We start from the raw sequence: 23,106 nt of genomic DNA on the forward strand, positions 1-23,106 counted from the left end.
GCGTTATCATCAAGTTTTATTATTTATACCTGCATCTTTATATGACTGCAATTGTAAGGATCCGTGTTGGGTACATACAGTATTACTATTTTTGTAAGTGCAAAGGCTATGGAACAGGCAGCCTTATGCTCTTGTCTAGTCATGTACCCAAGGAAAACAAGGAAAAAAGCATGAAGAAAGCTTGGGCTTAACCGATAGGAAACAGTTTACTGGTCTATACAAGGAAGAAAGAATATGAGTAAAAAAAAAAAACAAGCAGGAAGAACATTACAAAGTTTGGCACCCTAAAGACAGTTACTGAACATTGTAAACTAAGAATTTCTTATTTTCACACTGTTGGAAGGAATGAGTTGATGGGTGGTAGAGACCTCTAGAAATGAGCTCAGCAGAACAGTGACCAAGATACCATCAACAAAAACAGTAGAAATAAGCTGCCTTGCAGAAGGGAGGAAGAGGATGAAGAGATGAGGTGAGAGAGGGACCACTGATCAAACTCCCTGTCTTGGACTCAGTTTTGTCAAGGAAAGAGAGACAAAAGAAGATACACCTCAAACGTAAATCAACCCTTTCCAGATTCCAGATTTATGTGGCAGTCTGGAAGATTGGGGAAGAGGCGTCATTGTTTGTTGATAGAATGAGTTTTTTCCTTGCAGTATCCTGCTGTATCCTGGAGGACATTTACCATCCTGTTCTTGGACCACAATGTTATGTTATACCTGTGCTGCAATCAATCATCCTTTATTACAGAGGCTTCCACAAAACTAGGGTCTGTCCTTATGTGTCAGTTCTCAGAAGAGAACTTTTGCAACTCAAGCCTATACTCTTTTGAATCTTAATTTTTAATTACCAATGAACAGATTTGAGGAATAATGTACCTGAGAATTCCATTGAGGTTTGAACGATCCTTTTGATGCTGGAGGCATGAGGACCAACAAAAGGTAACCTACCTAAACTGAAACCTAGCAGCTCCAATAGTTTGCCACTGTCCTCGTTACTCAGTGAAAGGCTGGCCAGTAGTGGAAGATATAGATAGTAGATCCCATGATAAGCTGACTTTATTGTTATTACTATCAAGGTTAGGTACTGTATTTTACCAACAAAGCTGAATCATATTCACAGTCTAGAGGTCACAGGAAGGATTTGTTCTGAAAGAGATGAAAATGAGGTTGGACTGCTAAGCTGGAAGAGACCAAATGAAATGAATGAAAAAGAAAAGGCAGAAAACAATACAGCAGGTGGCTGAAAGGACTGCAGAGAAACTCTTGTGCTGTTTAGTGTGCCAGCAGTGCACATTGTGACAGGTATCCCACTACCAGGGGAGAAGACACTAAAGGAATCCAGTTCTTTGTAGCCATACACATGGAGTTGTTTGACCATGTTTTATTGAATCCATATATCTCACTAGTGAACAAGATAAGCCTGAATATGCAAAATCGGTGATAACCAGTGATCCCAAAAAGGATTCTTAGGCTGCTTCTATATTTGTAAACTTCCTGGATTCCTAAGCATACCAGCATTTTGTAACTGCTAATGGTATAGTAGTTGTACTATTGTAAAGTTTGATAGATTTTTCAAGTTGTGTCAAATACATTTTTGCAAAAAAGGAATGCAGGTTGTGTCAAATACATTTTTGCAAAAAAGGAATGCAGGTTAAAAAGAGAGAGTATGGAGGACTCGGAGGAGAGCTCCTTACATTGCTTACAATGTTAAATTTATGCTACACTTCCAACTAAAGACACATCTACACCATCGGGCAATGTTTTGTCCCCACATGTATGTCTGTGAAGTAGGCCACATTTCTGAGTAGGTGATTAGGTAATGGAGCTGTGATTGGACTGTTATGGGCACGGGCATTTCACTGGTTTGCCAATACTGTACTTTTTTCAATGTATAGGTAAATCATTGTCCTTACCAAACTTTGCCGAGTAGTGTGGACTTTGAGGACCAAAATGGCTCACTAAATAAGCTAGATTTTCTTCGTATACATGTTCTTTACTCTAAATTCATTTTATGAGGCCATTGTCCTAGGAAAGAGATTTGAAATGTATTTAGGTTCTTTATATATTCCCAGGTGTGCTAAAACATGTTTGGATTTCAACCGGTGAACGTGTATTCACATTACTAGGTTGTGATGCATTTCAGTAAATTGTTTCCTTAGTAAAGATTCACTCGACTGCTTTACTACAGCAGTTCAGGGAATCATGCATCATTCTAAGAATTCTGCACAATTGTTGGGTATTTTTCCCACCATAGTATCATATGATACTTCCTTCCAATTACTGTACTTTTTCCTTGGTATTTCCATCACAAGTTCATTTTTGGTCAAGTACCTTAAAAAATGGTGCTTCTCCACTTGGCACCAATGCCTCGGGCACATTCTCATCCCATGGCGTGCCAAGACTTTGCTACTGTGCTTTGTTACAACTGGCAACAAAATCATCATTATTGACAACTTTGAACTCAAGAGTTATCATTCAAGTTCAATTTTGGTGAGAAAATAAAACCACTAATAGTTTATAAACTTTTACTGAAATGACTTGGTACAAATGATATTCTATATTCTCCTTAACAATAAAACCTCTAAAATGAGGTTAAAATACAACACAATTAATAAATCATGTTTACAACCATTAGTCTTTATTATTGGATTCGCATAAGGTACACCTGTATCATGCCCTCAAATATCCAAAATCACAGACTTAATAATGAGGAATGGAATGCAAGAGAATCATGATTACAGGTGTACCCCACAAAGATAAAAGAACCAAATAAAACGTCGACACTTAAAAATTCAGACAATAAAACCCCTCTCTATTGGTCAATTATTAGTTCCTTAAAACTCATTACACCCTATCAGAATAAATAATGATGTTAATTGAAAAAAAAAAGGCTTTCCTTAAACAATGTTTAGGGTCTACACTTGCTCCATTATCACCATTAAGTGTAGTCAATGCAATGGAGCTTAACCATTGTAAGGATGGTGGAAAAATGTTCTTTAGAAACGTACATATAATTCATTATTTATAGCATTAAATTAGTCTTTAAAGAAAAAAAAAAAGCTTGAAGTTTGTTTGTGTGACCCTAGCTTGTTTTATCACAGTAAAGCCCTTAACCTTTGTAGTGTTAAGTGACCAATGAATATGTATATATAGCTAACTAAGTAATAATTGTACTACAAACAGAAAATTGATTGGCAATGAGATTTGACCAACAGATTTTAAAAAAAATTGACAACCAAACTCTGTTGCACTTATATTTACTTATGTGCTTCAACCATATATACAAAATAATTCATAAAATAAAGAGTTGGAATAGCATAAAACAGGTGTTGGTCAAGTTAGCCAAAATATACTGAGCATACAATGGTACTCCACAGTCACAAACCACAAACTGTTAGTTATATCTAATTTCTATGTTTTCAAACTTCGAGAAAACACTCAAGTTCCACAAGGATGCGTTCTTCGATCTTTGCACATGGATGGTGGATAGCTTATCTTTCGTTCTTGTATTTCAACTTGGGACACTTCTGTAGTCCCATTCTCCCTACAAGCTTTACTTCAGTCCAAATCTCTTTGTGACCTGAAAGAAAATTCAAAGTTTACCATAAACATTCTCACTTAGAGAAATGATGTTTATGAAAAATAATTTTACCATTAACATGGAGAAGATGGATATGAAAAATTCTCAGATGGAGATAAAAGATGCATATTAAATCTCAACAAGCAATTCAAGTCACAAATTCTTCTTACCTGTTCATATACAGTCCAAGCCATAGCTGCCATAAGGGTGCGCCTCAGCATACGGGGGACCAGCCCCTTGAAATACCCTTGTGGCCCGTACTTCTTTTGAACATATACGCAAGCCTGGTACAGGGAGGTGAATTTATGGGGATACAACTGCATCTTAGTTTTAACAACATCAAATGGCTGTGTGACTGTGGAAGCCATAAGTCCTGCAAACACCCCAATGGTGAAGTGAATAGCTGGAGCCAAGTTGTCCTCCAAATAACCTGAAATGCGGGGAAAAAAATGTTATGCTGTAGAACTGAAAAAAATTAAATTCCTCAACATTTTGACTGACAATATCTGATTACTGTACAGTACCGTATAAATATTTACAGTGCAAGAGAAATTATTCACTTACGCTGTGGCACTCGCTTCTTTGTTTGTGTATAAAACATCAGATATAGCCCAGAAAAAGGTGCATCACGGAGAAGTGTGGGAAGTAAACCGCAGGTTAACCCACGGGCTCCTTCCTTCAAATAGATGGAACTGACTGCTTCGCGCACACTGGTGTAGCTATACACGCCACTCTGTCAGGGGAAAATGTTATTTAATTATGGGTATTAAAATTGCATACAGTTATCACACATTGGCACAATTATATGTGGAACTGAACACAACGGATACATAGTATTGTACAAAATACATTATCCAATGTCGACTCTTGCGTTTGCTCACCTCATATCTAGTTTTGACAACTGTAATGGGTATCATTGCAACACCTGTGATAGTACGTGCTACCACTCCGAGGGCAATGGCCTGAAGGGCTCCAGGCTGTCCCTCACAGAAATTGGTTTTCAACCAGTGTAGAGAAGAGAAATAAAGTCCAACTCCCGGAACGCATCTGAAGATGCTCTGCAAAACAAACAATTCATCTAAGTCACATAAAAACTATTTAAAATGATTTCAAGTTACAATGTTTAGCAAATAAAGTAAATATCTTCCATATCAATCAGATTTAAAATTTCATTGCTACATTAGGAATTAGTTACTTACAGGAGTCACGCCCTTCCACAATCCAAAGATACGTTCATTTTGGATCACTTTTCCAACTGTAGCCAGCATGCCAACAGATCCACCAGATCTAAAATGAGAATAAAAAAGAGATGATTAACATTAAGTAAAGAGAATCTGCCATACTGAACAAGACACGAACAAATTATTTCCTCAATATCTGTCACATATCGATGTTAAATTCCCCAATTTAACCTATAAAATTCCAAGGATTCCATTTAATAAAGCAGTTATTAAATATTCTATAAAAAAAAAGGCCATTTCAAAACACCTTAGAAGAGGTTTACGTCAAGAGTATCGATGCTCATGAAATTAATCACTCAAAATTATAATCGACGTTGTACTTTCTCTCTTGAAGCTGAATAATCCTTTTCTCTCAGTTGTGTCAGTACTGTAATAACTTGTCAGCACTGTCTATCACTCCCGTAAACTTTCTCGTAATAATTTGTAAGTATTGTCTATCACACCCGTGATTTTTCTTGTAAAAAGTATGATTTTTCTTGTAATAAGTAAGTTAATATGCTAGAAAATTTTTATAAGAGAACCGGTGACATCACCTCCCTTATATATTGAGAGAAGTTAGTAGTGAAATACATGAGTCGGAAAACTAATAAAATATTTATTACGAAGAATGTAAAATGTAAAACCCTAGTTAAATATTGATTACTGTTGCTTGTATGAAGTAGGTTCATTTCACTGCGATATCATACTATCTGCAGACATCGAATCTCTGTGTTACTAGATTATACTGCTTCACCGAGGCAGGAGAACAAATAATACCATATAATCATGTCCACAAGATTATGAACTGTCTCTAAGCCGGTTCAAACAGTGACTTGACACACAGCGAGTCCCGCCCCCCAAAACCCCCTTTCCAACATCATACGATCCCGCTTGGCAACCAACCGGCCATATTAATTTTATTCCAGTAAAACGTAAATATTTAATAAGAACATGTATAAATCAAACTAATATCCCTCGTGTAAGAACAAGGGGGAAAATAATAGAGAGAAATCGGCATCATCATGCACGTGAGTCTTAAGTGGGTCTAGCGCTCGAGCTGCGAGGTATCGTGCGAGGGTAGCGCTGCGCTGGGACCCTGTGCGAGGTCAGCCGAGCCGACCACTGCAACCCAGCCGTGCGCGTACTATACTACATCCCCGTAGCCGCTCGCGCCATTTCAACATCCCATCCCCACCCCCTCTCTCCTTAACGTCAGTTTCTGGGCTGCATCGTTAAAAAAAAAGCTGCATGAATGCCGGCTAAATTTTGACGGGAATCCCACATAAAATAAGAATACTGCCGACTTACGTAACAGAAAATTATCGTTAATATGGGAACGAGAAACATTATCTGCCAAATTAAAAAAAAAAGTTTAATACAGAAAAAACACTCTGGCAAGTAAGTTTGTTACAGAAACACAATCTGGCGAAAAAATGCTTCTGTTAAACAGGAAATACGCTCAATGTCAAGTTCACTGGGAAGATAAGATAGCTATTTCAGTACATATAACCATCGAGTCTCTCTCTCTCTCTCTCTAATAGATACAACTGTTGTCATTGCTTGCTTTCACGTTAATCCAAAGATACCCATCTGGTTTCGAAAGACTGTCATATATGAGCACGACACATGGGGGGGGGGGTTCTAGAATTAACATCATCACGGCAAATGATGAAACTAACCGTAATTTAGAGCATTTTGGTAAATTACACGTTGGCGGTTATCTAGCCCTACAAGACATTACTCGTATATAATTTCATATGGTTGTACTTGCGCAATTATTAATCTGCTCGCTGTTCTATGAGTTTCCTCAATATGAAATGCAAGTTTAAATATATACATAAGCTCTTGGCAACATGTTCTCTCTCCTACTAACATAGTGACAGCTACACCATTGGCTATGCAGAACTATACAGCAGTCTATCGAGTTTCCACATCGGTGAAACAGGTGAACCAACACTACCCAGGTGGCAACAGAAGTGGTACACAAATTACCTAAGATTTTTTTTTTCTTTAGATTTTTTTAAACTGGACTAAGCTCTATGACTGGTTAAAGAGTATAAGTATAGTCCTCATCTGGGTTAACTGGCTAATAATAAACACTAATATAAATGACTTATGGTCATAACTATGGGAATTTTGTTCATAGTCAGCGTAAAAGAGGTCGAACTAATGTTTATTACCATCAGCTTTCCAGTTTAGTTTGTAAAATTTGCGCAGTACGTGTAATGGCTAAGTCACGTGTATATATTTCATTTTTTAATTAATTATTTCCCTTATATATACTTACGGTATTGTAATGGTGGTCTGAAGGCGGGTCTTGACCAAATCCAACGGCTGGAACAAGATGGTGGAACATGTTCCCGAGAAAGACCCAGCCACGAATGACTTCAGCAGAGGAGACTGGGGGAAAAAATGCTATAGTTAGTCACCTTCATAAAATACACAAATTTTTGATTTCAGATCTTACATATGTGTATCACATGACTATTATTGTATAGCTACGTTAATATTCGAGAATCCTACAAACAAAATAGCAACCCAATTCTCAAAGCTACACTTCATAAAATATGACATTTAGCTTTCGCCCGAGTTTTTTTTTTTTTCCTTTGCCCTTTATAGACAACAGTCGTGTGTCACGCGTTGAGCCTTGTGAGAGGATTGCACAACCATGCACATCATTATCCTCGTCAGCTCATGGAAGAGCTTGCACCTCGAGCCAACTTATTTTTTCCCTTGTTATGAGACAAGTCTGTCAAGACAGTTCTTAAAACTGAACTAGAGCTCTCTCTCTCTCTCTCTCTCTCTCTCTCTCTCTCTCTCTCTCTCTCTCTCTCTCTCTCTCTCTCTCTCTCTCTGAGTGAATATATCGTTTCAAAGATAAATTCACCTTGGTATAAAATCGGTGATTATTACCTTAAAAAGGCCTGCTTTCAACAACCTCGTTTGCCTATATTCAGATCAGAATTACTGAGTTATAAACCATTTTCTTATCAGAATTACCAAGATAAACATGGCTATTTTCAGATCAGAATTACTGAGGTAAACATAAGCTATTTTCAGATCAGAATTACTGAGATAAACATAAAGCTACATTCATATCAGAATTACTTAGAGATCATAAGGTTTCTGGGTAAAAGAAAAAAAAAAAACTAAAATACTGACTTTGAAGAGCTAACACATCACCATTAACGCCAGCCCAAATCTTCAAAAGATCATGGCGAACATCAACATACAACGTGCTATTTTTACCATACACAAACTGCGCATAAGCCACTCAAACTGTCTTAAAACCACAAAAACAATCGGCCTATCCCAAGATAAGATTATTAAACTAGGCATGAGCTGAATTTATTGTAACAAGGCATAGGGCAGACGCAAGGATATCCCCAGAGCCCTCTGACTCGCCAGCCAATAGGTGAGCAGCCTGTGGATCGCCCCACCTCCATATTAGCCAATGGGAGCAACTTTCATATTTTTCAGTGTGGTCGCATGGTCGCCAATATCCTTGACATCTACGCATTTTACCTGTGTCTGTATACGCAATTTTAAACCAGTTTAATCTAGCGTAAATAACACATTTATAAAGATCAAGAGTTATTTGGAATGGCGTTATTTCCTTTATTTCCGAGAACTCGTGAACGGATGAAATACGATAGACTAAATGGGTGAAAGACTAAATGGGTGATTGCGTAGAATACGCTTCCTGTTGTACCCAGTCACCGATCTCAGCTGGGGTTTAAGGGGTGCCTTTCGTGGGGTTTAAGGAAGAGGGGGGTCCTTCAAACAGTGCCAGATTCAAACATGGGCATAACAGCGACATTATGTGGGCTCCACATTGTCCTGCTACACAATAAAATGCGGGGGCAGGATGAAAATAAATACAGTAACTTGTTTTGTGGTGAAATCGTACGCACTTACCGTTATTCTTGTGTGTAAGACTCAACGCAGGCTTATGTGCTACTGATTAAATTGAAGTTATATATATATATATATATATATATATATTATATATATATATATATATATATATATATATATATATATATATATATATATATATATATATGAGATAAATAGCATATATTTTACTGCTCAGGTAACATCACCTGGATAAAAATTTCTGGGCAAGACTTGAAGGTAACTTATCAACTCCACAAACTTGATAACTGGTTATGCAAGACAATTTTTGTATAGACAAACTGGAGTATTTTGTTTACACTAAACAACTCACTGAGCTCCCCTCGAAGACCTGGTTGAAATACTTATCGACAAAAAGTGAAACAATGTCTTTTTCCTGGGTAATCAAGATACCGACTAAGGAAATAGAAATGCCAGTCACAGAATATGGAAACAGAAATGCTAGACCCGAGCAATGTGATAATCGCATAGTTACCAAAATTATCAGTGGTAGTAATAGTAGGATTGGGCTACATGACAATGCAGCGTTAGAATCAATCGCTATGAGCATGAAAGAAACTAAGATAAGCCAAGAAGCTCGGTTTTACGTAATTTCAAGGCAAAACGACAACATTACGCGGGTTGGGATAACTGAAGACAAGTGGGATTGAATTTTATGTGAATTTCAAAGCATAACGGCAACCATTACGCTGGTTGGGATAAGTGAAGCCAAGAAAAATGAGATTAGCGCGTTGGGATAAGTGAAGCCAAGAAAAATGTGATTAAGTCTTGTAGCACAGGGAACGCCCGGAAGAGGCATACCTGCTTGGAACCGGTGAAAACCAGATTCCAAGCAGATGTCAGGAGGGGGAACGCATTCATTCCCTTTAAAAAGACATTCTACCCTTGTTTGTTTATTACAACAATTTTCTCTCGATTCTATGGAAAATTTAAAGCTTTGATCTATTGTCAGTCACATAATAAAGATTGAAATCATAGGGAGAAAGCATTTATCTACCAAAAAAAAAAAAAAAAAAAAAAAAAAAAAAAAAACTAGCAACCGTAATGGTCTATTTGTGCGCCAAAACGCGAGCGAATAACTAACGTACGTACATTTAAAATGGAAAATAAAACCGCAGCACACACACGCCGCAACAGTAAAATCCTCTGGCAACGGAAAGTGATCCTATTGATTTATATTAGTCGCTCGCCTGGAATTGTTGAACTATCATGAAACGTGCAAACTACGGATACGAGAAATGATTATCAAATGCTGGGCTACAGTGGAGTTTCTGAGTAGGCCGGTTGCATAGTATAAAAGGTGTAACGCACTGCCATGCATGATAGGGCAAAACAGGCCCGTGTGTGTCAACGAGAAAAATTTACCTGGAACTAAGTGTGTTCACAGGTGCCAGAATGATTTAGCAACTCAATTCGTGATTCAGAGCGATCAGTAACTGACTATTAACTTCATTTATGGTATTTCTCCCATTAAGAATATTAAAATACAGCTTTTAGAGCAATTAAAACTCATTAAAATGTGTATGTCATCTTAAAGCAACCATACGCTCATTAACAAGACAATTCTTGTACTGATGCTCCTGTCACGAGACGATTTTTGCCAGGTAAATATTTTCGCCAACTCCAGGATCCTGGGATTCCTGCAGCCCAAACACCTTAAGTATATTTTTAAACTCGACTTGCGCGTTATTACATTCCTTGGACTTCAACCCGGCCCAAATAATTAAATCTTGATTATGTCCAGTTGTTAATGAACACGAATCTTCTGACAAACTACTGATGAAGAACCACCTAAATATGATCTAAACATGAATCCTGCAACGACATCGTGGTTTTGTATACATACATACATACAATATCTAAATATGATCTACACATGAATCTTGCAACGACATCGTGGTTTTGTATACATACACACATACAATATAATTATATGTGTGTGTGTTTGTAAAGAAATCATGGCTTTCTATTTTCATTTATAAACATGTTATTGATTATTCATTCATGCTCACTCTTATCGACAGAAATCAAGTATAAAAATGTCAGTCGATTCATCCTGAACTCCTCCCCTCCCCCGTCCCCCAGACAGCCAGGACCCTTGTGAGGCCCCAATCAGTGTGTGAAATCAAAGCACGCAAGCACCCACCTACAGTCCAAGCGGGATTGAACGAGCTGAAACTGGCTCAGTGTTTACTGAAATATCCTTGACACACTGGACTCTGGAGGCTATCACAAGAAAAGCGAAGCCGTCATATAAAACGTTGCTTCCCCGGCGTAACAAAGAATATGGGAAGTAAACTGATGCAGCAGTGACTAACTCGAGGTCACCGCAGTTCCTTGCCTGTATCTGTCCTTTTTAATCCTACACTTGGCCTACTTTCCTTGGCCCCCAATCCAACAAACTTTCACTTGACACAAAAAATAAGTAAATTGTCATGCATTTGGAGTGCTTCATCACTGGCCTCTCGACTTCATAAAGACTGAAGCAAAGGCAATTTGCTTGATCAACTGCTCCCACCACATCCCTCCCAACAATCTCTTTGTCGATACTATCAGCCATTGCTGCAGTAACCAGAAGTTGAGATCCTCCTATCGGTAATCCTACAACCGGGTTTGTTCTCAATGTTTCCATTTTCCCGCCCATTTCACCTCTTAGTTTCCTTCCCGATTACATCCCATCGGCCTTGTATACATGTTTTTGTGGTTTGTCAAAACTTACGTTCTACAACCTGCTTGTACAACCTGCCTGGTTTTCTCCCCTTCCCAATTTTATCCATTCCCTCAACTTGAGTCACACACATTGATCCATCCACTCACCAACGTCTAGTATGAGTGAAGTAAGTTTTAATACGTTGAATTCCACAATACTGGTAAAGGTATAATACACACTTGGTAACCACAAACTAATACTTTGTAACCATGGCGATCTTTAACCTAAATTCAAGCATGATAGTGGCAAAGTATTTACACAATAATAAGAGGGAGAGAGACTAAAAACATATATGGCAAAGCCCTTCAGGATAAAAATAAAACCAAAAGCAAGCTGGGGGGGGGGGCATTCAACAACCCAGTCCCTAAAGCACCTGTCATGAACACTGGGTACCATGTTGCAAACATCCACGCTTTGGGCATTCCGGTCCCAGTTTTGACTTACTTGTTTTAGGGTACACTCAAACTCTTTCATTTCCCCATTTACTTAGTTACAAATTACATGCATTGTTTTTTTAAAGTTGTGTGTTCAGAATTCAGAGTATTTGGTTTAGTCGTGTTTATTTGTATACCGACCTGCTTTCTCATGTGGAATAAAATTTTGAATACCTGGGGGGGGAGGGTTATCAAACCTTGAATCTGTAATACATTATTAATTATATGATAATTAACACCTGACATTTTACTGTGAAATGTTAAGAGTTTGTCAACTATGACTTCGTTATATATAGTTCATGATACTTCCAGAAGTGAATCAATGATCACTTAAATAAGGGATATTATGCTGCGTGAGTTTCCCCGCCAAAATTAGTTGCACTTGTGGGCCCACCCTACAATGTTGTCGTGGGAAAATGTACGATAATTTATCTGAACGTAAGGCTCATACCAACAGTATATTTGAAGGACATTGGCTCGTACGTACGACAGGTACCTGTCACAGTGGATGATTACGTAAACGACTGGACAGACTGTCTAGACTCACCGGCACCAAATCACGGCAATCTCTCATCAATAGCTTATTCACAGTTAACACTCAAGGCATATACACGATAAAAATTATAAAATGAGCTACAGATTATACTCACGGCAGTGATAGTATCGATGAGAGCCATCTTCTCCGGTTTTACGCTCAAGACACGAGTGACGGACGTCTCTTTAGCTTCACTTGGCATAAATTTGAAGTACTGTAGATGTCTTGAAAAGGATCGTTTTCTCTCCCCCACAGTTACGGTAATGTTCCTTTGCTATACCTCCAAACACTGGGCTTTATCACAATGTTTTATACACTTACAAAGCAACGGTGCTGGGCAAAATGTCTCACCTAACTCGAGTATCGGAGTAGTCTGTGTAATAAATCTCGTTCACTCGAACAGAGATTTCAACATTTTCAGTTTTGGTAGTAACCACCATGGTATATCATTAATATGATCACAAGAAACTAGTAGGTGATCTATTCTGGCAAAGACCGTCACAATCTAAGAGATTGTAAACACACAAATCGTGAGAGCACTACTTATGCACACTTATCTGGTCGGTCGACTGCGGGAAAGTGAGACTGCTGAGCGAGCGTCGGTGAAAATATAAGCAGCCGCAGCGCTATCTGGCAACTCGCATCCATTGTGTACAATTTGTAATTTTTTCGTTACTCTAAACTAAAAGGAGATTAAACTCAAATTTAATCAAAAGTGATGTAGCTACTAATTTCTTTGTATTATGAATAAGTTTTCAAGTTTATTAATATAGACACTAAGCAAAAATTATTATGAAAATAATATAAAGTTTCGATATCTGGCATCTCTACTATCACGATCTGGTGATCAGCCGTATATGAAAGCACATACGAATGATAGTATAGTATTTGGCAAGCTTAAGAATTTATAAACAAATTCACAGATTTCTCCCAACATACCATCTTATTTTATTCACTTGTGGCACACAAGTTCCTATCGCTGCTACTGTAAAATGAGTGTTGGTGTTATGATGCAATCCAGCGTTGACAGATGTACGCTTTCCGATAATGGGCAATGTTGGCTGAATCCCAAAGCTAATTAGGCTAATCCTCAAATATCATCGTAGAATGTATTGTGAAACCTACTAATGTATGTATACCTTTACACATTACGTAGAGTACATTTTATCTTTAAACCCTTCCCCTCGAGAAGAAGCGGCACCAAGGCAGTGACATCCCAGACAAAGTTTCTTTCCTCCAACACTCCCCCTCCCCCCGCCCCGCCAAAGGAGTCCCCACCCGGTCATTTCTCGTTTTCTTTTCTGGTCCCAGATCATAAGGACCGCTCTTCTAAAACTCACTAAAATATACCGGCTATTACATCGCAAGCGTTGAAGGCAATGCCACCATTTCAAAATTAATCTGTAATCATAATTATTTTACAATGATGCTCTCTCTCTCTCTCTCTCTCTCTCTCTCTCTCTCTCTCTCTCTCTCTCTCTCTTCTTCAATATCAAGTATATCTTAGTTTAACCCAGACCACTGAGCTGATTAACAGCTCTCCTTGGGCTGGCCCGAAGGATTAGATTTATTTTACGTGGCTAAGAACCAACTGGTTACCTAGCAACGGGACCTACAGCTTATTGTGGGATCCGAACCACATTATGACGAGAAGTGAATTTCTATCACCAGAAATAAATTCCTCTAATTCTTCATTAGCCGGCAGGAGAGTCGAACGCTGGGCCAACAGCGTGCCAGTATCATTACAGTCATAACTCCACGCTGGGCAATGCGGACATATAGCGTTATTGCTTATTTGCGTGTACTTATTCCCTATCGAACGTTGACCCTGAATAATTTCGTCAGTTTCAGAGGCACGTCAATGTACTAAAAGAAGATAAAAATAGAAAACAAGTAATTGCTCAACAAAAGTCACTTGAGAAAATTTCTCCGTCATAAATCAATTTAGCTCTTGCATTATGGGATTTGAGGGTTAGAATGGGTTTAATTATTATGAATATCTTGAGGATCAAAACGGTTTAATTAAATATTTTAAGGGTATGATTTTGTATTTCAAGGGTAAAACACTTGAAGTATTCATAATAATTAATTTCGTAATTATTATGAATAATTCAAGGGTCAAAAGTACTTTATTTATGGAACAAATTTTAAGCAGCGGAAACCAGGGTGGATTTTCTAAATCTCTAAATACGGCAAAGTGAAACAGTGAGGTTAAAAGTTTGCAAGGGTACATACGAAAGGAAATCAAAGTGACTATGAGTGAATTACTTAGAAACATCACCCGAATGTGAGGCCCAAATGCTAATACTAAGCGGAGCCCAAATAAGTATAATGAAATTGTGATGAAAATGAAAAACAATAATTAGATATAACGGTAACAATGAAATTTATACGTATACACGATGAAACAAATAGATCGGGAAAAGTGTCCTAAAGACTAGCATTAAAGGGACAAGAATGTACTTTCTAGATAGAAATGTATTAAGTAACATTCTTGTTTTTTTACTAGCATTCTAGGTACGGTCTAGTAAGAACTACGGTAGACCTTTGGTCTAGGGTACTCTAGAAATCTTACGAAACCTGTTGTTCTTTAGATCTTGGCCCACATAGCACCAGACAGATCGACGAAGGGGACATGTGCCAAAGCCTCTATCGTCTTACAATGTTACACGCTGTGTGCAAGAAGAATGATCAAATTTCTTAGTGGAAAAGTCTACCTTTTTCCGGTTTTCGTTTTACGCAGAGTTCGGTGTACTCTGTTATTATTATTATTATTATTATTATTATTATTAGTAGTAGTAGTAGTAGTAGTAGTAGTAGTAGTAGTAGTAGTAGAAAACTCATTTGATTCCACAATGTGCTGTTGTTTTAAAAGTTACCCAGAAAACTTTTTAGAAACATTAACCCCATTATAAATTCTGTGTTTTTAAGTCGACTGGTGGCGTTAAAGGGAGCAAGAGGCCTGTCGTGGAACTCTGGGACCTATCAAACCAACCGATACGATTTTATAGTCGTTTGCCTCTCATGTACGAACCAGTTTCGCTCTCTCCCAACCTTTTTTTTTTTTTTTTTAAGGACACGGCCTAGTGAAACGGGCAAAGGGGCTATCGACTTGCACTGCTAGACGTATGGGATAGGTGATGCTGCTTTATCATGCTTCCTTAAGGGCATTCTTTTCATGTATTTTATCGAGCTCAGAAATGCTTATTTGATTTTAAAGTCCATTCGACAACTTCCTTTCTAACGCTGTGTTGCAACTACATTCCCTCGTCTTTTTGAGAAAGTTATTTTTGTCCCCCTGTCTTAGTTTACAGAGTAAATCTGTTACTTCCGAGGACGAGAGGAGCGAATTTGCAACCCTTTTTTGGCAGTAAATTATCAAGTGCTTTTTTAAAATACCAGAATAATATACGAATGTAGTGATACGAAATTAGGAGACTGATAGAAGATTACTGGTAGGATATGTGCAATAGCAGTCTAAATGTCATCGAAACAGTTTTTTTTTTTTCATCAAGACTATCACGTTTGTTAAGTTCCGGTCATCATCATTAAACTCATTCTCTTGTGAGTTTTGTTGGGACACAAAACATTTGCATTCCCGATAGTTCTTTTAGACAAATTTCAACAGAGTGGCAGACTTCTGCACTACTTATATATCAATGCCTATAGTGTGTGTGTGTGTGTGTGTGTGTGTAATAAAAAATAGCATAAGGAAGTGAAAGCAATTTTGTCACACATTCCTCACTCTTTTCAAGTGCCAAATAGTTAATGGATTCCCAGTCTTGCAAGTTGCAAGTAAATTTGCTAAAGCAGAGCTTTCTACTAGGTTTCTCTGTTGGAATTATATATATATATATATATATATATATATATATATATATATATATATATATATATATATATATATATATATATATGCACACGTAAAGATTAAAACAGCAAGCGAAAACAGAAGAGAGTTATACTCTGAATAAAATACTGGTCTATACAAACATTAAAGGTATTATAGAATTACTTTGGAGCTTGAATACCACCAGAAGTTCTAAGTAATATAGGCAGTTAGCGGATATAGAGTCCAATAGGATAGGATAAATCCCCAACGATTAGCTATACTAGTCTTCTTTAAACCAGAAAGTTACTTTAAATCCTATTTGTCTTCCACGACCCTTGGTATATATTCGTGTTATGTCCTATTAATGAAAGCACCTTTGAGCTTCAAGACATTTGAAACGACGTGTAATTCCGTTTGTGACACGGCCCAGTTTATACTGTGTCTAGGATTGTATTTGTTCAAAAGGGAACATTTACTGTGTAGTTAACTCTCTGATCGTTCATGTTCATTTATTCATGAAAACATACTTACGTTCCTTGAAACTGACTAGAGATTATGTTGTGTCCCTTTAGTGTATCAGGTATGTACCAACCCTGGCGACCGATGACATTCGAATAACTAATGTCATGGAGGTTGTCTCTCCCAGTTTGAGCATTTTCATTTCATTGTTGTTAGTCTTATGCCCTTTCCAGCCACGTGGGTGGAGCAGTTCATGGAAAACAACTGCTAGTGAATAGTTCTTTGTTCCTTGTCTGTATATTTGAACATCATGTATTCAGAGGAATTTTGTTTACAGTTCAGTAGGCCTAATGGGAATGTTTCCCTAACCATTAGAGAATTATTCAGAGTAGGTTTGGATTCAGTCTTTACCAGTTCTTGAAAGTGGCGTTCTAGCATATTTTGCTCGATAAAATGGCCCCATTTGCAAATCAGTTCCCGGCTTGGTCTGAAACAGCCCTGAAAACTAACTGTACCGTAGCTTTCCAATATATTCGCTTAGTCGTAACATAACAAAAATTCGGGTGTAGCATATGGAGAGAGAGAGAGAGAGAGAGAGAGAGAGAGAGAGAGAATCTCCAGTCTTTGATGTCTGTCAAATTGTGCTGTTACGTAATCACTTGGGGGACAAATTGTCGCCTCGGCTACCAGTTCGTTTTATTTATTCATTTATTCTTGAGCTTTATAGTTGAGTCTCCTTACCGGTTTTGGCTTAAAATTTATCTTAATAAGTAATGTATCCTGATATAATAATGCAAACTCTCTCTCTCTCGTAGGTATTCAAATTTCTCAAGATGAAGATGCTTCGCATGGTATCCTAGTTGAAAGATGTAAAAAAAAAAAAAAATCAAAGTTGAAACGAAGAAAATTACATTATCTATTCTAATACCTAGGTACGATCATCAGAAATAGTGCACGTTTCTCTCGTGTAACCGTTCAGCCGGTAGCAACATGCACGTCTCACGTGACCATAGCATGAACAGCTTCATGAATCTCGAACGCAACGGCCAGCCCGAGGCACCTGAGTTCCCCGATAGAAATAAAATCACCGGTTTTCTGTTTGAAATTCCAATATTTCGCTGTCGAATAAGAAATATCGGCTGCCAGTTTTGCTGTGGGTGCTTTTCTCAACGCATAATGTAAAAAAGTATAGGTTTACTGAAAAATGCCGCAGGTTTCATTTAAACATTCTGAATCATGCATACAGTACACACGTTTTGTGTTCGTCAGCATTTAAAATGGCTTTGATGAATACAATGAATTTTTCCCGTATAATGTCATCTCTTGCTCCAAATACACGAATTTACGTGAGGATTGTCTCGCCATTATTGGTCCAGCTCTGTCCTAGACCGACTAACCTAGTTCTTTGACAAGTTGGTGTTTCATATCTCGAACTGCATTTCATACTTCACTGTTATTATTATTTGACTTCATACTACCATATATTTATTTGCTGTTGGTCCTGGATTTGTACGTTGTTAATTGTAAATAGAACCAGAAGTAGGATGTAGTCTTACGTACTTCAGCAAGGTGGCCAAAGCAGGTTAAAAGGAAGAGCAGGTCGAGTTACCCCGTTCAGGAACTTACATAAAAGCTTTTTGCTTTCTTTTGATGGGCTGTGACCTGAAAAGGCATCATGTTACCGGGATGCTGTGAACAGGCCTGGTGCAGTATGTGGGAGCAGTCTAAATGGCTCTATTTTGGGAAAAGTTTGCTCCGTTCATCAGGGAAGAGGTAGCGTTAGTCTCATGCACATGATCTGAGTTAACCCCTCGTCCGAATAAGGTTCTTTTTGTGTGTGAGGACTTAGTTATTGCTCGTTTTTATATCAGATATAATAGCAAATGTAAAATGCAACGGGTTAAGAGGAGTCAGTGAAGAGAAGTTGGTGATAAGGGTTAAAGAATGGAAAAAGTATAAGAAAAAGGGGGTATGGGAGAGGGAACTATGTCCTAGAACATTTCATATGTCGTCATTCAGAACAAACACTTCTAAAGAGAGAGGAGAGAAGAAACACTTATAAAGAGAAATTGTCAAATATAAGAGCCATTTTTTTTTGGGCATCTGGCATTCACCTTTACTGTTGAGGCAGATCACATTTGCATTTCAGAGCATAAATAGAAAAGGGTGTAGCTATAATTTGCGAATAGCAAAATTCCCTTGTCAAAAGGGTCAGCAGCAATGAGAGTTAGGTTTTGACTTTCGTATAAGCTCCTGTTAACAAGGGACTGGAAAGACTGTATAAAAGGTATTACACAAGTTAGTGTTGTAGATGCATTTCGATTTCGATTAGGTGAATCATTGTCAGGTCTCCGTCTTCCGCTCCCCCGCACCTCTCCTCCCCCAAGCAGAACTTATGAACGTTAGCGCCAGCCTTAAACCTGATATGCAATTACTGTTCATGTGTATGCTTCGCAATTTTCAAAAATATTCAAATTGTACGAGTACATATTTCATGTAGGCAGTCGAAACGAAACAAACTATCGTTCTCCTTGGTAACCACGCAGTTCCCATTGATATTTTGAGAAAAAGGCAAACATGACCTACCCTTTTCCGAAAATAGAATCGGTGTTGACTCACAGTTTCAGCTGGTTACTTTAAAACTCTTCAGAGGGCGTTTGAATGGCGCCCACGCACACTCTGGTGGACTTAACATGCTTCATCGCTCTTTGACTGCCTTTCATTTCATTTATCTTTATTCTGTTTGCTGTTTTTCTCCTTTTACGAAGTCGGTATCTTTCACAAGAGGTCTGCAGCCCTAGTTCTTTGTCTAATCGTATTGTGGTCAGAAAAGTTTCTTCATTCTCCTTAGTAAAAGTTTCGATGCGAACTTTTCCTTTAACTTCAACTATCTCCCTACTACGGTCCAGATATAGGCTACCGTCCGTGCTCCTAACTTCCCGGACTTATTGTTTGTCGTGCCGTGTACAGATCACGATAGCGTGTTCAAATCATCTGGAGCTATCAGTTTACCATTAACTGCACGTTTTATTTGACTTTACTCTTTGTCCTTCAGTCTTCATTATGAGAATGTTGTGGCTGTTTGCCATTATTGTTTTTTTTTTTTATGGAACTAGCCAATCAGTAACTGTATTTGGCAAGCAATCTTCCATAGAGGAGAAAGCTCACTTGATAAGAATCAAAAGTTTAAAATAAGAAGACGATTTAGGCCGGGTAACGTTGGTAATAACTGAATATATAAACTGAAAATTCCTAAATGAAAATAATCTAAAAAAAAATATTAAAAAGGAGCATCATTACTAAAAATATCGGCGGATATACTACTTGTGGGTATACATACGAAAACTGAAATAAATTAATGTTGATTTTCCCAACCACCAAGTTAATCAAACTATCTGGTGTCTGTAATGTTAAAAGTACTGGGAATCAAAGGGATTTTATCTGCACTTTAAACAAGTTTACAGAAGACGCACTTTCAGAAACAAACTTAGAAAATTACATAAGTTGTCATTTTAATATTTGATTTACCTTCGTTCGTTGAGATTCGCATTTCCCATTCTAATAATTTTTCTGTGTAATAGTGATTGTTTTGAAGTACTAAAATGATTGACACATGTAAATTGCTGGAATATATTTCAGGGACGTTACATTAGGATTTTTATAAATATAATCTTACATTTATTTTCTTACTCAAGCGACAGAAAAGATATAAAGAAGTGTTTTCTTTATTGTATAGATGTAGAAATTTGGTCACCTGGGAACGGATAAATTGATGAGAAGAGAAACGACGATGAATTTGGTTGAAACAAATGTGTAAAACTAACAAATTTCAGGATTAGAAATTATCTAAAATTTTGAGATTAGTATATTACAGAGTATACGAACCATACAAATTAATATATATATATATATATATATATATATATATATATATATATATATATATATATATATATATATATATATATAATATAAACAGGGGAAAATGTGTTTACATTATCAGCGAGGCATACTAAGCAAATGATACCAGGCGTAGCAAACGGAAGAGTGAAGGTGAAGGTTAAAATGAGGAAGACCAAAACTGTGTGTGCCAAGGACTGTTTTGACGGCGGAGCAATGGGGACGCTGATGAATCATGGCTACGGAAGAGTCTTAGACCCTTAGGCCTAAGGTACAGAGAATACTCTCTAGATCAGGGGTTCTTAACCGGGGGTATCCAGACCCCTTGGGGGTGTGGGAACCAAATCCTGGGGTTTATGGGACTCGGTCTCTGGGTACTGGTATTTATTTTATTTAATGCTGGGGGTATGGGACTCGATCTCTGGGTACTGGTATTTATTTTATGTATTAATTTATACTTGGGTAGAATGTTGAATTAGGTGTTTTCTGTATGGCAATCTATATCTACAGTACAGGAAATTCAAGCTATTGACATATTTGGAAGACATACTGGCAAATAATAGGATTGGTGATAATTATTTCGACAGTCAAGTGAAGGGGGTATGGGACCATATTGGACAATCCATTGGGGGTCTGGAATCATCGAAAGGTTAAGAACCCCTGCTCTAGATCTTGCTTAGACCAGGGTTTTGGAAGACCAAGAGGAGTTAGTCGAAGATCGACCTAATGTACACTTGCCTGTGCCATCTCGTGATATACAAAATCAGTTTCCGGCAGAGAGTAGTGACGTCAGTGCACCTCACTCGATACACTGTAGGCATTACTCCAGGTTCTTTGCAGCGTCCCTTCGGCCCCTAGCTACGTACCCTTTCATTCCTTCTACTGCACCTGCGTTCATATTCTTTTTCTTCCATCTCCCTTTCCACCCTCTGCTAACGATTGTTTCATATTGCAACTGCGAGGTTTTCCTCCTGTTACACCTCTAAACTCTCAATTTCCCTTTCAGCTCTGAATGACCTCTTAGGTCCCAGCTCTTGGAATTTTTCCTAAATTTTATATTCCACTCCACAAAGTGAGTTCATGAGTTCATGACCGGAGTATGCATGATAATACAAGCCAGTTTTGACTCACGGGTTCTCACGGGCAAGTTTCCTGGCATCTCTCGCGTCTTTCCGTCAAATTTTGCACCAAACAGGCAATATGTTCATTATGCTAGTGCGACGCAGAAATAATTTTTTGTTCATTGAGGTAATGTGCCATGCAAGAACGAATAAGTGCCAGGTTAGCTACTGAGTGCTGAATTTGGGGACAAGATGCTTAAAGGTGGCAGAAAACTCGCAATATTGGAAATAGTCACTTTGCGGTGCTCTTCCCGAAGTTATTGTTATGTTATAAGCCTGCATGCACTTTCCAACGGCGTTCTTTTGGCGCGTCCAAAAGAGAGAGAGAGAGAGAGAGAGAGAGAGAGAGAGAGAGAGAGAGAGAGAGAGAACAATATTTCCTGCACCAACTCCCTATGACTTTTCAGGCCTAGTTATATCCATTATCGCCTAAAGCACGCTGCTAAGGGTGACAGGAAGTTTCAGCAACGTCTGGCATTCCGCAAGGCAAGGCTGTGAAGCCTCGCCATTTCCTCTGGTCTTGAGGCCGACATAAATGCATTACAGCTGAAGGCAGTATCCTGATTGCCATCGTATTGCTTCTCGGTCAGAACCTCGTTCACCTTGAATGACGAAGTCCTTGCTTATTTCGCTGGCGTTTTAACTAAGATACCAGTACATTGGGTAAGAAGTATAACAAGCGTTCAAGTTCCGGTAATACTAAATGCTCTCTCTCTCTCTCTCTCTCTCTCTCTCTCTCTCTCTCTCTCTCTCTCTCTCTCTCTCTCTCTCTGTGTGTGTGTGTGTGTGTGTGTGTGTGTGTGTGTGGACTGATCCCGATTGTATTACCAGGAAGAAGTAAGTAAAACTGGTTAACTGATGGATAGATCTGCTCTCAGATACGAAAAGCCTTGTGCATAATCTACAGGCGATATATGTGAAATTGTAAGCGCACGTAGCAAGCAGAGGGGCTACTGCAATAAATAGAAATATAAATGGTATAGATTTCAGTTCTAGTATAAATTATAGAACTTTATCATTTGAACAAATCTAGGCAATTGAATGAAATAATAATCAGAAGAGGCAGTGGATACTTTGTGTAATTTCAGAGGAATATTGAAAGAGATGTACTGATAACATAATCTTTTAGATTTTCCAGATTTATAGGGCAATTGGCCTTGTAGCTTTACTCAGTTTAAAGATTAGTTTAGTTTGCTGATATTTGTAACTGAATTAAATGCCATGCCCTTAGAGAGAGAGAGAGAGAGCGGAAATGACAATGAAATTTAACTAGATTAGTACTTATCATCAGCTACAGTGAGTAACCCTCATGGAATTATACGAAGTACAAAGTTTCATCCATTATCTTATGAAATCAGACAAATATAGGTCTAGGGGACAGAACTGGTTTGCACGGCT

At 38.0% G+C, this 23,106-nt stretch overlaps 1 protein-coding gene across 1 annotated transcript; it reads right to left on the reverse strand.

The window, feature by feature from the left end:
- Positions 1–2,510: 2,510 nt before the first annotated feature.
- LOC136850734 (mitochondrial glycine transporter B-like) lies at positions 2,511–13,078 on the reverse strand. Its single transcript, XM_067124619.1, has 7 exons — positions 12,512–13,078; positions 7,087–7,199; positions 4,779–4,866; positions 4,461–4,637; positions 4,144–4,312; positions 3,750–4,009; positions 2,511–3,579 (listed from the first exon to the last, which is right to left on the reverse strand). Exons 1-7 carry the CDS (start codon positions 12,596–12,598, stop codon positions 3,553–3,555), a joined length of 921 nt encoding a protein of 306 aa, XP_066980720.1. The 5' UTR covers positions 12,599–13,078; the 3' UTR covers positions 2,511–3,552.
- Between the last annotated feature and the right edge of the window lie 10,028 nt (positions 13,079–23,106).

This window comes from Macrobrachium rosenbergii, chromosome 22 (assembly GCF_040412425.1).
Source record: "Macrobrachium rosenbergii isolate ZJJX-2024 chromosome 22, ASM4041242v1, whole genome shotgun sequence".
Classification (NCBI taxonomy): Eukaryota; Metazoa; Arthropoda; class Malacostraca; order Decapoda; family Palaemonidae; genus Macrobrachium; species Macrobrachium rosenbergii.

Excerpts from the sequence above, each read along its gene's own strand:
- LOC136850734 (XM_067124619.1), bottom strand. The coding sequence starts at position 12,598 with ATGCCAAGTGAAGCTAAAGAGACGTCCGTCACTCGTGTCTTGAGCGTA. Across the intron at positions 4,638-4,778 it reads TGTGGAAGGGCGTGACTCCT|AGCATCTTCAGATGCGTTCC; the intron begins GTAAGTAACTAA and ends TTTGTTTTGCAG. Across the intron at positions 4,313-4,460 it reads TTGTCAAAACTAGATATGAG|AGTGGCGTGTATAGCTACAC; the intron begins GTGAGCAAACGC and ends TTCCCCTGACAG.